This window comes from Electrophorus electricus, chromosome 4, assembly GCF_013358815.1.
Source record: "Electrophorus electricus isolate fEleEle1 chromosome 4, fEleEle1.pri, whole genome shotgun sequence".
NCBI classification, from domain to species: Eukaryota; Metazoa; Chordata; class Actinopteri; order Gymnotiformes; family Gymnotidae; genus Electrophorus; species Electrophorus electricus.
In genome coordinates, this window is record NC_049538.1 from 28,560,470 (window position 1) to 28,578,291 (window position 17,822).

At 38.4% G+C, this 17,822-nt stretch overlaps 1 protein-coding gene across 1 annotated transcript in view; it reads right to left on the reverse strand.

The window, feature by feature from the left end:
* Positions 1–6,237, reverse strand: part of slco3a1 (solute carrier organic anion transporter family, member 3A1) — a 41,986-nt gene extending 35,749 nt beyond the window's left edge. The window contains exon 1 of the mRNA XM_027004601.2: positions 5,567–6,237. Coding sequence (XP_026860402.1) covers positions 5,567–5,722 — 156 coding nt within the window. The 5' untranslated portion in view covers positions 5,723–6,237. The remainder of the gene's footprint in view (positions 1–5,566) is intronic.
* Between the last annotated feature and the right edge of the window lie 11,585 nt (positions 6,238–17,822).

Genomic DNA, 17,822 nt, shown 5'->3' on the forward strand with positions numbered 1-17,822 from the left:
CTCCCTGTCCACTGTCCAGCAGAATGCCTGGACAGACACCTACCCTTGTGGAGTGAACTGATGACTGCTTCCCATTGATCAATTCATGTACACCATTCCATGCTTACATATGGAAAATAGGTGGCAGGTTAGTTGAGTAAAATATTAAGTTTGTTACAGATTTGTAGATCAAACTGGTCAGCTTTTAGTTACATGTGAAGAGTAATGATGTGTGGAAACCATAGGCCACCATTTTCACTGCAAGCTGTTAGCAGACTATTTAAAGATATTCAGGAAAGTGTCCTAGAAAGGGCATTCAAATCCCTAAGCTCGAACAGTAGCTTAACTCTTCCATCCTTTGTGCAAAGGGCTACAAACAGAGTGAGCTGATTGGGTAGAAACCCATATGAAACTGACATAAACATTAGTGCTGAGGTTTGAAAGTATTATCAAATGCAGCCTTAAACCAGAAAATGAGCACAGAGTGCAATAAAAGGCAATGTCACAGTATAGCTTACATAAAAGATACAATGCATCCCATATAGGAAGATTTTAAATGTGTGAAAAAAGAACTCTAGCAAACTCCTATCTGGATGAGCTTGGTGGACAGAATTTTAGCAGGGTGAGCTTTTTCTTATGACTGAGAGAGAGAGAGAGAGAGAGAGAGAGAGAGAGAGAGAGAGAGAGAGAGAGAGAGAGAGAGAGAGTGTATGTGTGTGTGTGTGTGTGTGTGTGTGTGTGTGTGTGTGTGTGTGTGTGTGTGTGTGTGTGTGTGTGTGCGTGCATGCATGCATCTTATCACAGTTGCCAGGGCCAGAGACATGGCAGCCCACCAGTTCTGGAAGCGTGACGAGAGGACAAGAGGTGAGGGCATCACAGAGCTGTCCACATCCCCATCTGCTCCTCTCTCTCTCTCTCTCTCTCTCTCTCTCTCTATCTATCTATCTATCTATCTATCTATCTATCTATCTATCTATCTATCTATCTATCTATCTATCTATCTATCTATCTATCTATCTATCTATCTATCGCTCTCTCTTTCTCTCTCTCACTCTATGCCAAGTCATAACCTGTTGATGGAATAGCTAGGCTTCTCCACATAGATCAATGCAGACTCAAGGCCTGCCGCTTCACCATAACAAGACTGGACGTCTGCCATCTGCATTGCCAAGCTATGTTTAGCTGCGTACCAGCTGAAGCACCCATCCCCACTGAGCGAGCATATCCACCCATAGCCATCATTCATTAACCCCCCTTTCTAAACAGTTCGCCACCACAAAAAAAACAAGCCAGTTCGATCACTTCAAAAAAAGACTGCACTGCACTGTACTGCAGCTTTGCTAACAGGCGTTTGCTAGACAACAGAGTAGAAAGTTAGCATTCCACAAGGCAAAATTTAGCATCACATATATACCTCACATATTTAAAATGAAAGGAACCAAAGCACATGTCTGTTTTAACATTGTTTCACACTGGCTTGGGGTTCCTGTAAACAATAAGGTGACCTGAGAGATCAATATCATTTTGCAAGCTGTGAGTGACCATGCACATTGCATGTTACTCTGCTATGTAGACCTCCATTTACATGCCACTTTAATGGCAATTGGATCAGTTTATCAACACAACTGATGTCTTACTAGTGCATTCAAAAACTTAACATCTGTGATGGATTTTGCCACATGGTCAAAGAAACACCAACACATAAGGTCTTATTGGGGGATAATGCTGGTTTGGTGTTCCCCTTTTGTGTTTATCTGGGACTTTACCTAACGGCTGACCTTAAATGATGCAGTTGGGTTGCTTCAACAGTGAATCTGAGAGACTGACAAATACAGCACTACTATAGAAATGGAAAAACGAAGTTTTAAGAATAAAAGGGACACAAATGAGCTGCCAAACACAGCATGTCTCTGGGCCTTTAAGCTAAAAGCTCTTAGAAACTAAGGCTCAAGTATTACTCAGTAGTGGGTAACTTCTTTTACACTCTTTCCTATTACCGTAGCAGTGCTTGAAAAACAGTTCCAGATTAAGGTCATGAATGTTATACTGAATTCACACTTTAAAAGAAGCACTGTATCCCCAAGCAATAATGTTATTGTTAAGAAAGGAAAGCAATGAAATGGGTTACCATTGTGCAAGTGTATCCAGCCAAATGCTTAGTCTCACCTCATACACAATTAACCTTTTACCATTTTTGGGTGATGTGTCCCTTTAAAAAACTGTTCATGTTGTTGTAGGGCCAATTACGTATAAACAGAACAAGGTCTATGCAGAAAGTGTCAGTAATCATGCACATAGCCTGTATCTTACCCTTAAGAGATGAGTTAAGACCCAGAGCCTAGATTACTCTTGACCCTAAATTACTCTTGCATTTCAAACTCTAATGCCGTTTATTATTTTAATCCTACTGATGGCGGAGAGTGCCAGTTTGCACATGGCTAAGTGTCACGGTTGTGTCAGACAGCCACTCCAGCTGTCCAAGCTTGGTTTCAGGCACATGCAAATTAAGCAGGTGCATAGTGAATGGGAAGTGACACAGACCCATAAAACCTAATGGTGTGTTGTGTGGATTGCATTTGTTTGTATGTCATACTCTGCCTGTGCAAGGGCACGTTTGTAGACTTTGGCTGCACCTCTACATCTGTTGGGCAAAGCTAACATGAAGAGGGAGGGGCAAGTAGCATAGACGACACCTCATGCTTTAGTTTTATCTTCACTGGCTGGTCTTTGGAGCAACGGTTATAAAATGAATGCCGGCAGGTACAGAAGCTCTGATTATAAATGAAACCAGATTTTATAGATTTTATGTAAGCACAAAAGGGTGCAATTAAAGCATTTAATATTATGACCTCTATCAAAATTCAGTAATGGTAGTTATAGCTTATTAGCATTATTAATTATATTAGGTATTAGAGCATTAATGAGTCATACTAATTGAGTGTTCTGTGAACAGTCTGATCTGATAGTACTCATTCAAGCAGTCTGAGGAATCACCTGTCATTCCCACAAAGCATACTAGAGAGCACCTTCCACACTGACCAAACAAATGTCAGCAAGCATCTACAAGTTCAGATGTATGCTTGATGTAAGCAGCCAGTCTGTGAACTTTTTTTCTCAATTCTCTATTCACATTAGCTTACATATGTGTTCAAGGGTAATAACTATGCATATCAAATATAATATCCATGAATCACAATTAATAATTGAAATCGTATTTGTCATTCTAGTGCAACAGTAAATAAGACTAGCTATAAGGGCTATAACCAGACATATTACAGCAAAGTTAAATATTATATTATATTATATTATATTATAGCCTACTTGAATATTATGTATCAGACAAAACATATTTCAGAAACTGCTGATCTACTGGGATTTTCCTGCACAACCACATCTAGGGTTTACAGAGAATAGTCAGAAAAATGCCTTGTTGATGCCAGAGGTCAGTGGAGAATGGCCAGACTGGTTCAAGCAGACAGAAAGGCAACAGTAATTCAAATAACCACTCTTTACAACTGAGGTATGCAGAGGAGGATCTCTGAATGCACATGTCGAACCATGAAGCAGATGGTCTATAGCAGCAGAAGACCACACCGGGTGCCACTCATGTCATCTAAGAGCAGGCATCTCAGGCTACAATTCACACGAATTCACCAAAATTGGACAACAAAGGACTGGGAAAATGTTGCCTGGTCTGATGAGCCTATTGAATTTCTGCTGTGACATTTGGATGGTAGGGTCAGAATTTGGCATAAACAACATGAAAGCTTGGATCAATGCTGCCTTGTATCAAAGGTTCAGGCTGGTGGTGGTATGGGTGATATTTTCTTTAATACCAATTTAGCATCATTTAAACACCACAGCCTACCTGAGAATTCTTGATGACCATGTCCATCGCTTTAAGATATCAATCTTTCTCTCTCTCTCTCTCTCTCTCTCTCTCTCTCTCTCTCCCTCTCTCTCTCATATATATATGTATATATATATATATATATATATATATATATATATATATATACATATATACATATATATATATATATATACATATATACATATATATATATATATATATATATATGTATATATATATATATATATATATATGTATATATATATATATATATATATATATATATATATATATATACATACACATATATATATATATAAGGGGGGGGGTGTGCCATCCCTCCTCCTACTAATTCAGAAGCACTTTGTGTACTTTGTACACGTCACCACAGTTTTGAATATCTCTATATTACTATATATTACTATAGCACTCTGCAGTTACTCATCTGGAAAATTCTTCAGATATATTTCTTTTTTACAACTCTACTGAGATGTTTGTGACGCTAGAGACATGCCATCCCTCACCCCATCTGTATTACCCAAACATATTATAGAGTTCTTGAGAAGAAAAACTCTAGCTAAAACCATCTGTGAAAACATTATTGGAAAAAATCCATAACCTTAAGTCACAGAGCTGTAGAAAAGGGCTCAAACCAGGCTGTGTTGCTATGCTTCTCATAACTCAGACTTTCCATCCACTGGGAACAAGTCCAGTCAGGACCAAATCTGCCCCATTTGAGACATTTCTTGTGATATTTTGTGGTTAAGTGGCACAGAATGGATTGGAATATCTTCTCCATATAAGGTCTGAGCACTGCAGTTAAGTTTGTACTGATACACACTGTATAAAGAAGTACTTTATATACATTTCTATGTTCTGAGACAGACAAATGCTTTCAGTGGAATTGCATCTATGCCACTAAAAGCCACTAAGCTTGTCACTAGGTAGCTGAAGAGTTTATCTTAGTCTGATCAGATGGGGTAGCATTAGATGGGGTAGCATTAGGAAATAGTGAAAACACCGATGAATTCAACTGAATATTCTGTGTATTTCTGGCCAGATACGAATGTACTACTACTACTAGTAGTTGTAATATTATTATTATTATTATTATTATTATTATTATTATTATTATTATTATTATTTTTATAAATGTAATAATAATAAAAATACAAGTTTTAGTATATATCTCACATTCAAGATCTCTTTACAATACAGTTAGTTACTAAACAACTAGTTTGATATTTTTGACAAAACGTTTGACTATGGTCATTTTAGTGAGTCTAACATCTGCCTGTGCTCTCAAACGTATATTATTCTGTACGAAATAATTTAACAGTTTAGGTTGATCGCAAATCAATTGGCTGATTACAAAGTTGTTTGAACAGTAATCTTCCCTGGTGATTAGCCTTTTGTTTCCCTCTTTTTAATATACAAATATAGCTTCTTTTTTTTTTGTAGTCTCATCTAGTAACTTTTCAATGCCAGCCAACGAGCATTCTTCTGATGTCACAGTCTGCGCATGTTTACGGCAAGCAGGATTACTGTAAAACTACTGTATATATGCTATTCAACAGTATGCACGCAGTCTTCAGCAAAAAGCCTTCGTAATCCCAATTATATTTATTCAGAAACACATATGCGTGAAGAACGCTATTTATAAGATTTGGGCCTTCAATTTGGCTGTCCGTAGCAGAATTCAAAAGTAAAAGCGAAAAGCCACGTATCACTCACCAAGTATGCTCCAACTGTACCTTGTGCCAACATAAGGGCACATTCCGACACCAGGAATATTTTAATATTAGAGAAGCATGAGGTCTTTTTCTTGATGTCATCTCGTTGCGTATCTACCGAGCTCCTTTCTGAACACCTCTGCTTTTTCACCTGCATCCTAGACGAGTCAGTGAGCCGCCGGCAGCTTACAAACGCAAGGAGAAAAGAACGGGCGGGAGACGGTCTAGCCGGGCATAAACATAAGATACACCGCGGCCGTGTTCCCAAACGGAGAACTGCTACTCCAAGCTCTATGTCCTGTTCCTCTCTATCTAAATGTAAGTCTCAAGCGTGACTGTATTATTTACAGCCAGATTCTGGAGTTCAGCCCTGTGACAGGTCGTATTCATTGCAACTCCAACGATGAATGGAGACGCACAAAAACATAGAAGTCCCGGACGCTGTGCTTGCGGAAACTGAAGATGAACTGATGCCGGTATTATTTTGATACACCATTTTCTTCCCTTTGTGGCGATTCACTGAAGGCTCAACGTATCAAAGCTGTCTCGACGCTTGTTGTAATTCTCAGGCTTTCCGACTGCAGCGTCACTACGTCTGGCCCACATGCCATACTCCCCTAGGTTATGTCGCCTATGCGAACATGCACTTCGCTTCAGTGCGCTGTGCTCGCTTCCTTCCACACAGCCTTCTGTTGTGGCGCTGTCTCTCTCTCTCTCTCTCTCTCTCTCTCTCTCTCTCTCTCTCTCTCTCTCTCTCTCTCTCTCTCTCTCTCTCTCTCTCTCTCTCTCTCTCTCTTACACACACGCTGATTCAACTTTAGAGTGCGCAATGCGACTTGGAATTAATATTGTTATGTTACGCAGCAAACGAAACTGAATATATATTCAATTCAGTCACTCCAGCTTACACACACACACACACACACACACACACTCTCTCTCTCTCTCTCTCTCTCTCTCTCTCTCTCTCTCTCTCTGTCTCTCTCTCTCTCTCTCTCTCTCACACATACACAAATATATTCTATATTATTTTACATAAGTCTACATTATTTTACATGCACACACACACACACACACACACATTATATATATATATATATAATATAACGTTCTGTTTCTCTGGAAGCTGTGTACTTTACAAGAATTTTGAACATCTCTACATCTCTTACACTGCAGTTACTCACATAGAATCTATCTAGATACATACAAGATTATTTTACATTAAAATACAGTAGCTAATAATGTGCAGGCAGAAAGCTGCAACAGGCCAAAACCTCAGAACCTGCTGGGCTAGAGTATTTCCTTGCTTCAACACACCTAATTTCAGTCATGAAGGGTTAGTAATTAGCTGATGAATCGGGCACTTTAAATCACAGAAGGCACTCTGCTGTGTTGTGGCTCCTCCAGAACTGCTGTGCCACTTTCCTGGACTACATTTCCTAGTCTAACAACAGCACAAAACTGCATGCTATACTTGCAACAGGAATTGTTCAGTTGTCTTAGTTATCTTTCTTTCATCAATACTGATAGCTAAACAGCCAATCGCAGTGAGATATTCCCATGGTCAATTATCTGATCCACTCCAAATGCTACGTATTAATAAATATTACTCTATATTTTAGTTTGTTATCCACACAATTATTTTTGAAACCCTCAACTGTCAAACTGGTGAATGACCCAAAGCAAACCAATAGGCCAATATATACTGGCTACATCTTAACAGTTTACCAGTTCACACTGTTCAGTTGTTTTTAAAACTGGAAATATTATTTGAGGAATGGTGTCCCCTTTTCAATGGAGGCATATTGTTTCAGAACTACATAGCTCTAACAGAACAAACTGACATGTTAATCGACACTAACATTATTTAGTAATCAGACTGTGCATAACACAGGGAGAAAGCTGGCAGTGGTAACATATTAAAACTCAAAAACCTGGGTAGTGCAGGTGGGCTTCAAGAGCTCTTCAGAAGCTCCTGCTGAAATTCAGAGTAAAAACTTTCCCATAGACTGTATGATATACAGTTTATACATTCTGTGTTTAGTACATATGACACAACCAACATTAAATAACACAAACAAAACAGACTGAACTGCTGATTCAGTATCCAGACACAAAACTGTATAGTTGCTTTCAACTGCTGACGCAGCATCTTTGTTTTCTATCATTATAGGTGTTGGGAAAAATATGGAAAAAATATCTCATGCCAAAATTATTTTAAAAATTCCCAAAGGTAAATAAGAGAAGATACATGACAATGTGCCTATTTCTGATAGCATGTGAGAGTAGTGATATTTATTTCTGTCATCTGACTTATTCTGATTTTAAATTCCAATTTGGCGAGTCATTCAGGTGAAACCTCCCAGTTGTGTGTACGTGTTTTAAATCTGACACCCACAGAGAAGCGGCATTCTGCATATTTTCATGAAGGCTACACACTAACATCCAGACTGAAAGTCCAAATATGATCAGAACAGCCAGGAGTTTGCATCATATGAGAGAGAGAGAGAGAGAGAGAGAGAGAGAGAGAGAGAGAGAGAGATAGATAGATAGATAGATAGATAGATAGATAGATAGATAGATAGATAGATAGATAGATAGATAGATAGATAGATAGATAGATAGATAGATAGATAGATAGATAGATGTACCTACTTCAGCTTTAGAACACCAACAATGGCATTTAAAGAGAGCATTAACAGTGCAGATTATGGCTGCAGCTGGTGGCAGTGGATCAGGGCAGCAGTCAGAGCTGCACAGTATCAAAAATGACAGTCGTTCCTTTGTCATTAGTTCCTGTGCCAGGATGAAACCAAAAAGCTCATCTGAACACTTAAATGCTTGCTATTTTAGAACTACTTTCATATATGAATTTTATATAGTCACATCAGACAGATTTAAACAAGGTATTTTTAAAAAGCAGTTATTACAGAGAACTCTAATAAGCCTCCTGTACTTATTATACTCAGTCTAGAGATAATCACGGCTGAATCTGACACTGCTCTCCATTCACTACATACTTCCTTACAGAGATCATGAAAATGCTCATATGGTGCTCCACATGTATATGCTTTTTTGAAGCAGAAAGATGGCACACTCCTTTAAGATACACCAGTGTGCCCAGAGTTTTGGAGGAAATGGGAAAATGTGAAATACTGGGCCGTCACATGCTGCGTGAAGTAATAGGTCTTCATCTTGCAGGGATTGATGCTGATGTAGCCTCACTCCTACTGCGAACAGCCGTGCACAAAGCTGATGACACATTTCAGCATTCTGTTACCATGGCGAATAATGAAGCAACAAAGCTATTAAGTCATGAAAAAAAGTCTTCTCTTTCCGCATTTTCCCCTAAAGCACTAGTACTACAAGCAATGTGGTGTAACTGCAAACCACTGCAAATGGGGAACCATACTGTTTTGTGCAAAATTTTCTAAAATTTTCTTTGACAATTAAATATTGAAAGATTTATTATTTATCATTTTGAATTATGAAGAGGTGAGTCACAAACTGATATTAGTATATTAGTATAAGAATGTCAGTGTGTATATGAACACGTGCATGTGCGTATATGTGCCTGCATCCTTGTCTGTGTGCTGGTGCACGTGTGTGTGTGTGTGTGTGTGTGTGTGTGTGTGTGTGTGTGTGTGTGTGTGTGTGTGTGTGTGTGAATTTGTGATAATACATTCTATAGCATTTGCTTCCTTAGTTTGCATGAGTCAGTAGTAGAGCTTCAGGATTGTGTGGATGACCCAGAGCCACCCAGTGCCAAAGCCGTATGAATGGCAAATGCATGCCAGAATGGGTGTAGCTGCCTTGAATGAGCATTTATTGATAGGATTGACAATAGGGAACTAGTCATTAGTGATGGCTAAAATGGGGCTTAGAGGAACAGTGAGAAGTGATTGTTGTATACATGAAAATATTGTAATAAATTAAAAGTATATTGTTCAAGGCTTGAACTGAGGGATACCAGCTACCTGTTGCAAACTCCATTAAGACAGAAGCAGTGAAGGGGACTGCAGCTGACTGCTCTTATGTGCTATGTGCTTTGGAGTATATCTCTCCTGGGGACTATATTTCAGCACTAGACGGAACAGGGGGAGAGCTGTGAAATTGAATTGTACTTTAACAATCTGTGCCTGTACAGTACTAGCCAAAATAGGCTCCATTGTATGCCCTGTAAAAAAAGTAATGGTATCTCAACCCATTATGTTAAAACAAATGTCACTAAAATCAGATTTTGAGGTTTTATCAAAGAAAACGTGGGGGAATGTGAAGGTAGCACATTTCGTCCTGTTGGCGGGTTTTGTACTGACTGGTTTGGGAAAGATCTTCTCTTTGTGCCCAAGCCTGAGCTAACTGTTACCTCTCAGACTCAAATTATTTTCTCTCTCTATCATTCACCAAACCGAGATCAGAATGACTCTGAATCTCTTTAGATGCAGTGCAATAATGCCTGCAGCCTCAACACTAATTCTACATAGAAAGGAAGCAAACAACAACAACAACAAAACAAACAGACAAACAAACAAAAAACAAGCAAAAAACACCTGCATCATGGTGTCCGCCCTGACAATACAGAATATAAACATCTATCATCCAATTCCGGCCTAAGTATACTTTGATAAAACTGCACAAAAGGGTTGAAAGAATGATTTAATCCATTAAGTAGTTAAGATCTAGTACAGCGAACCAATTTGAGAGAAAAATAAACTGGCATCTTCACTCACTCATGATCGCGAACAGAAACATGAGCAATGCAGTGTGAAGAAAAACAAGTGTCAGTGCAGCCATGAGAAGACATTTTCACAATAACGGACAGCAAGTGTTTTGATATTCGTCCATATGGCCCATACATTTTTCATGTGGGTTGAGAGAGGATGTAACAAACAATTGTCAAGGGGATACTAAATTGCTTTAATGTTTCAGGGCTTCAATAATCCACTCATAACACCTTCACCCCTGACCCTACCTCGTTTCCTCTCTCTTGCTGGATTATCCACTGACATATCAACCAGAAAATAATAAACATGAACAGAGACATAAACTGGATGGATTATCTTCAGGATGTACTGTTAGAAAACAGGACTCAGTATATAGGGATTATATGTAAAAAGGATATCCTCTGTAAGTCCATCAGAAAAACAGGAAAGTCTTTCCATACTGGGACTCTGCTCTTCTCCCGTTTGGTCTTAGTTTCCATAGCAACTGCCATTGTAAGATTTTTTTGGCAGAACTGTGGAATCTTAGGACAGATGAGATGTGCTCAGTTCAGTTACACTGTAACTCATTAACTACATACACATAATGCCTGACTGATACACTAACAGAATACTTGACACTGACAGTGAAAGTATGAAGTATTTCATCTGGCCTTTTGAGATGCATCGTGTCACACTTTAGCTGTGCAAAATCCTGTTTATAGAGTTTATATCAGTAAATTATTGCAATAAATGACAATAGTGTGGCGGCTCTTTGATAAAAACAATGATACTTTTGGAAGTGCATGGACTAATGTTTCTGTACACTATTCCCAAACACATTTTGATTCTCAAACAACATGATGTTGTACATTACAGTCAGCTATTACTGTGACAGACAGACTGCAAGAAAAGGCATCGAAACAAGAGCACCATAGTGACTTGTTTGACATCGTATTGTTGTATTGCATGTGTTTGAAAGGACTGGCCATCAAAACAACTGAGGAACAAGTTCTCTTTCTTTGTTACAACTCCTCCTCTGTTAATTTCACTCCACACCCTCTGTACACACAGACGGAACCTAACCTAATCTTGTTGTTACTGCTTATGTGTTACACAGTTACTGCTGTGTACTCTGTAGAATACCATTCCTAACTTTGATTGGGTCATCATTATTTGGAGCAGAAATTAATGTCAAATTCCACTTACAGAAGCCTATAGGTGCATTTTACAGGTGTGCAGTTACATAGTGTAGCCCATATGTTACTAGACACAATTTGTCAGCAGTAACACTACCATGGTACCAAGTTTTGCAATGTAATGAGTGTATCAGGCCCAGTGGTTCTGTTAAGGTTTTATAATGTGTTAATGTCACAGCTGGGTTAAGAGGTGTCTAATACCTAATATTCAATGTCAGAAACTGACCACTAAAAAAAGAGTTAAACAAATTGCACATGACTACAAAGTGGATAGTCACTATAATTGTGTCCTACAAAGTGTTTCTAGAAAATATTTGTGTCGAATGTGGTTGAGTGTGAGTGCACATCAAACAAGCAAGCTTTGATCTGTGAGAGACATAAGAAACTATCCGATTAAGTGGATATATTGCAAAACCTGGGGTTAATTTCAAAAGATATTTGGATTGGAAACATATCTTCCTGTTGGTTTGACAAATTTCAGGGTCTCTTTCAGGGTCCAATCTAGCCCAAAAGCCCATATCTAACTGCATAACTTCAGAAAAAGTGGTCTCTAGTCCTGTACATGGTTTTACACTTCCATGATGGGGCAGAGGGAGACTTAAACTCAGCAGTGTGGACAAGATGTGGTGTTCTAAGAGATTTGCTGCTCCCCAAGGATACTTTGAACAGAGGGAATGTACTTGCAGTCGTCTGGGCAAACATCCCTCACAGGAGGGCATGGTGTTTCCTTTTCTAGTTCTGAAAGAACCTGCTGTTCATTTTGCCAATTCTGATACATGTGATTCATCTCAGCAGCCAATTAGCAAGGCCTTCGTAAGATGAATAAGCTGGGTGATAACAAGGAAAACACAGAAGTCACTGTACATGGGTTTGCCAAGGACTGGCACCAAGAACCACTGCTTTAAGTTACTTGCCCAAGAACCTCTACATGTTCAGGTTACAGAAAATAAATGATAGTTCTAGATTGTAGTTGTCCTGATACTTTGCTAGTAAACCTTTAGCGGTAAGATATTCTTAACTTTTTTATTGGAAAATAGTACTGATCTGAATTTCCACATCATACAGAGCCAAATCTAGTAAGACAGGCCCAACAGCATAGTCCACACACCTGCTTGTTAAGCCTTATCACAAAGAAATTTTAACTCCCTCTCAGACACTTTGCTGTTCTGCTCTTCAAGCACTTGGAGACAAGCATAACCAGAATTACTGTAAACCTCAAATGATCCATAAAGTTTTACTCTCGTGGACTTTGCCCTATGAATGTTAAATGTGCTAGTGGAATATATCTGAATGGAATAAATTAAAAATGAACACACATGGCAATTCAAGGCACTGTTTTACAGTTGACATTTCCCAAATCAATGCCAGATTCACTCCATAACTAGTGGTAAAGCATCAACAAAAGAATGTAAGTCTTTTTGAAGCCTCATGTCATTTTATACATGTAACCAATTTTACCACATATTACAATCCAGTTCTCTTTTATTTATGGTTATAGTTCAGTGTTTGTGTCATTTGGTTATTTAAACCTTGCATTTTAATAGTGAGGAAAGTATAAGAATTGAATAGGGATGGAAATGGCCAACTCTTTCTAAAAATGCAGGCACAAATATCAGCATTCCAAGATGCATTAGTGTAAATCAGCTGGACTGACAGCCAGCAGTGGGCATTAGTGGGAACATAAGCATCCACCAGGAGCGGTGCCCTCTAATGACAAGAAACACAATGCCGGCTTTCACATTACACTAATGCACTTCATGGTGCATTCCCAACATGGCATTATGACAACCTTATGTAGACCATATATACAACACTGGGAATATAGTAGATCAATATGAGGATACCATGGCCAAAATCAATACACATTTAATTAAATGGTCATTCTTTGGATAGAACAATAAACACTACATGATGACTTGAAAAAGATGGCCTGTCACAGCAGAATGTGGCTTTGCTATGTGATTTAACATTTCTCTCTGCAGTCCTTGGGGCTGGGTGGATGGGGGGGGGGGGGTCCTAGTGCACTAAAATTTTCTGTTTTCCCTGTTTTAAACTCAGTATGAGCCCTCAACCCAGCTGGCCATTTTTCATTGATTGTAAGCATGAGTTTTAGAGCTTGTTGAATGCAAGACTATACAGTGAAGGGGTATGTTCCCAGGAAATGAGTCAGAGCACTGCAACTCTGCATTTTGCATGAAAAGGTGAAGAAATCCTTCTCTGGGTATAAAACAAAACAAACAACTAAAACATATAGAACAAAATGAAAAAAACAAACAAACAAACTTGTAGACCATGACAGCTTAATGATGCATGGTCTTAATAGCAGATGACAAGAAAAGAACATTAATGAGGCAAATCTTTATGTATACAAATTCTTAAATTCTTGGGTTACTAGGTGTAGAATGAACAATTGCAGCATTTAAGTTTGCCTTATTTTGTCTCTTAATCTCTCCTCTCTTTCTTTCCTTCTCTCTATATATCTTTCATTCTTTCTTTTTCTCTTTCTTTCATTTGTTTTCTCTGTCTCCTTATCCTTTCTTTCTTCATTCTTTCTCATTCTCTCTCTCTCTCTCTCTCTCTCTCTCTCTCTCTCTCTCTCTCTCTCTTTCTCTCCACTAGAAGCCTGGCATAGCTGTCTCCATCAAGCAGGTGCTGGGTGAATGTGGCCCTAGGCACTACATAATCATCTGCTACTACACACTAACCTAAATTCTTTTCACCTAGTGCATGCGTGTGTGTGTGTGTGTGTGTGTGTGTGTGTGTGCGCGCACTTCTGTGCGTTGGCAGGATGCAGGTGGGATCTCTCAGTACATGGGCTATCACAAAGGAAGCAGTTCTTTCATGGATATTAAGTGTGCTGCATTCAGTAAGGGTCTCAGCACATTGAACATCACCCTCCCCTAAAGCTCACGACACAGACACAACATGTTCAGCTCCTCTAATTATCCTGCCTCTGGCAGTCCATCATTTTGATCAGCCTAAAATGTTCGGTAACACCTCATTTGGTCCTCTGAATTGTTTAAAAATGAATCAAGATTCCAGAAAGAAAAACATATTCAAAATCTTTGGATTACCTGACACTATAACCGAAACTGGTAGTGCACACACAGGTCTAGAAAGAGAAGAGTATGATTCAAACATGCTGATAGTTCTAAAGGGACAATGTCGGCGGGTACTGTGTTTGGTCACTGATTGTCAGGGGTCAACTGAAAATAAAAATGCCAGAACTCTTCATTTTCAGACTGGGAGGCCATGGCTATAAATAGTGTCTCAGTATCCATCCAGAGTTCAGACTGGTGTTCGCCAAGACCCTGTCTATTTCTGACACCCTTGATATCAATGGAGAGACCAGGCATGTGTTTTTAAACTTCTAACAGTGGCACTGCAGGAAGAGGTCCAATATAGTTGTGCAGACAGCCAGATGAGGTCAGACACCCTCCCTGGGATAAACACTGGTTATGATTCCAGATGCCTCATTCTTCCTGGCTCTGGAGGTTATTTACACATTCAAATGCTGCACCCAACCACTATGGACAATAAGAGCTGCTGAGGAAAACAAACCAAATAACTTAAAGAATACACTCCATACACAATTGGCTGTACTTGCTAGCATGGCTTCATAAATGTATATATTTCCAAGACTGAAACAAAATTATTTAATGCAGAATGTATAGTCGGTTTTTTCATGGACCAAGTAGCATTTGTAGATAAACAGGTTTCACTTGTTATTAATATATTAATATTCAAAAATAAATTTGGTACATAATGCATGGCAACATAGTTAAACCCTTGCATGGGTGAAGCATACATGATGGAAGAGAATGTTTTATTCTATTGTAAAGAACAAACGGACCATCAACCAGAATCACACTATATATACTTTCTATTTACATACCTGGGAGAGTTTTTAAAGAGGAACCATGATACTGTTATCACTTTTGTTTTTTATTTACTATTAAATTGTTAATGAGAAATGCTGACTTTTCTGGCTCATACTCCAGAGTGCTGTTGTTGTCCTACAAACCCCCCACACAAAATTATTGTGCAAATCATGCATTTTCCAGGGAAGAGCCAAATGTAACTGTACTTTATGCAAGAGCAGTAAGATAAAAACAGAGAGAACTCAAATATTTTCTCATGCTGCTGCCAACCAGAGGCCAAATATGATCACACCTTCACCTCAGACAGGACTCAACAAAATGGGTCAATGCAAAAGCAATGGCCACATATAGATAACTCTGGCTATAGCACTGCAGCCTATGTGTTAACAGAGATAGAAAACAGGGCAACCCACTGTGACTCACACTTGAAAACCTGCCAAGATCTGTAAGGTCAGACTGGTTCATGACAAAACAGCTGCTTCTGCAGTATGTCTGATATTCTTCATTTCTCCATATACTATTACTGGAGACTCGTGATTGCAGGATAACATCCTCAGTAATTTTCAGTTTTTGGTGAAAATGAATAATCAGTGAGAAAGCAGGAAAAAAAAAAAACAGATCCTTTAAGGACGCACAGAACTGCTAAATTTAGTTGTGGTTTTCTCTTCCATAAGTCAAATTATATTTGCTGCTGAATAAACCACATTGTGTTAGAAAGTTAGCACAGGGAAAACCTTACACTTGGCAGTACTGTGGCTTTGCAGGACTGTGGTTCTGTGGGACTGTGTGTCTGCAGGACTGTCCTTTCTTTAGGTGTTGTGTTTAACAGAACTCTATGGTAACACAAGGCCAAAAACAAACAGTGCGATATTCTGCTTATGAGCAGAGTAACCACTGTCTCTTGTATTTCTTGTACTTGCTGATTAAAAGTGACTTTGCTATGCAACAAACACCTAAGTTCTGAAAGTGTCAAAATCCTCCAGGAACAGGAATTTAGAAACTTATACAATCTCAGACATAAGTTAGTGCTAACAGCTGCTGAATAAAACACTAAATCTGCAGACTGAAGACATTTTAAAATTCTTGTACTACAGAAAGTCTAGCTACAGGGGGAGGGTTAACAGAACTCCCTCACAGCTATTTTTAAAGCTAATGAAGTATGCAGATACCTTACAAGGCTTCATGACAAACACAAGTTCATTACACTGACGCAAAAAACAGGATAAGTTTTCAAACAAAACAGGTTGGAATGGGACTGTGACCATAGACCATAGTCTATGACTGTGACTGAGTAGCTGCTGAATTATATATATGTGACATTGCATTCAACATTTGACTTGTGGGAGTAAAATACATGCTAAAATGTGCCTTCTAGGTACATCAGTTTAGAAACCTCTAAAGACATTAAACAGAGGTAACTATAAATATTACACTGCACTGCTACTATATATTGTAACTTAATGTATTACAGGCCACCAGAGAAGGCTAAATTAATTTACTGGCTTACAAACTGTACAACAAATCTGTTGCCATGATATCATGACTGCATTTAGCAATATTCAAAGCAGAACTATACTGCTCTTGCAAACATGTTATGTAATAATTTATCCACTTCACAGAAATATAAAGCCTGCATAGGCAAGCCCTCTTGCCTAACATAGTTATTAATCCAAGTTACAGGAGGCTGAATACCTGCACTGCCAAATTATTAGGTCATTTTGAAACTACAAATAGAACAGGGTAAATAGACTTGTGCAAAAGGTATGATTGCTTATCAGTAATGTGACACCACAAGATCACACTCTGACTATGCATACCAATGAATGAGTGGTGCTTTCCATTTTTGGCAAAAGTTTTCCTATTCCACTATACAGAAACCTTCTTGTCATGAATGAGACAAAGAATATCATGGCACATTAGGATTGCTTTAGAGGACTTCGATGTTATGACCGACAAGGGCAGTCTATTTAGTCTTTCAGACTGAAACTCGCCATAAGCAGACAACATTAAATGAAAAAAATAAATATCTGTGATAGAAAAGATCAAGAAAATATATTTTAGAAATATACCCTTAACTATAATTTAATTAGTTATTTTTTAATTCATTATAGTTATAGTTAATTATAGTTAAATGTTTTAGTTTGTAAAGCTTCCAGACTCTGATATGTACCTGTATTGAGTTATATCCAGTTCAATACATCCAAAAGAAAATGATGGAAAAAATAAAATCAGGAATCTCTCAACTGAAAAGGTCAGCACTGCTGAAAGCAAGTTTACTCCAGAAGCTATAGCAATTAGTATTATGCTAATGATTAAATTAATTTGGCAGGGCTTTTAGAAAGTGGTCAGTGTTTTTATATTATTTTATCAAACAAAGTCAAATTTTCACACCTTCACCACAAATCTGAAAGCCACTGAGCATGGCTTAAGCCTCCACAATCACATTATTTGTTTTGCCTTTGCTTGCTGGGTCTCTG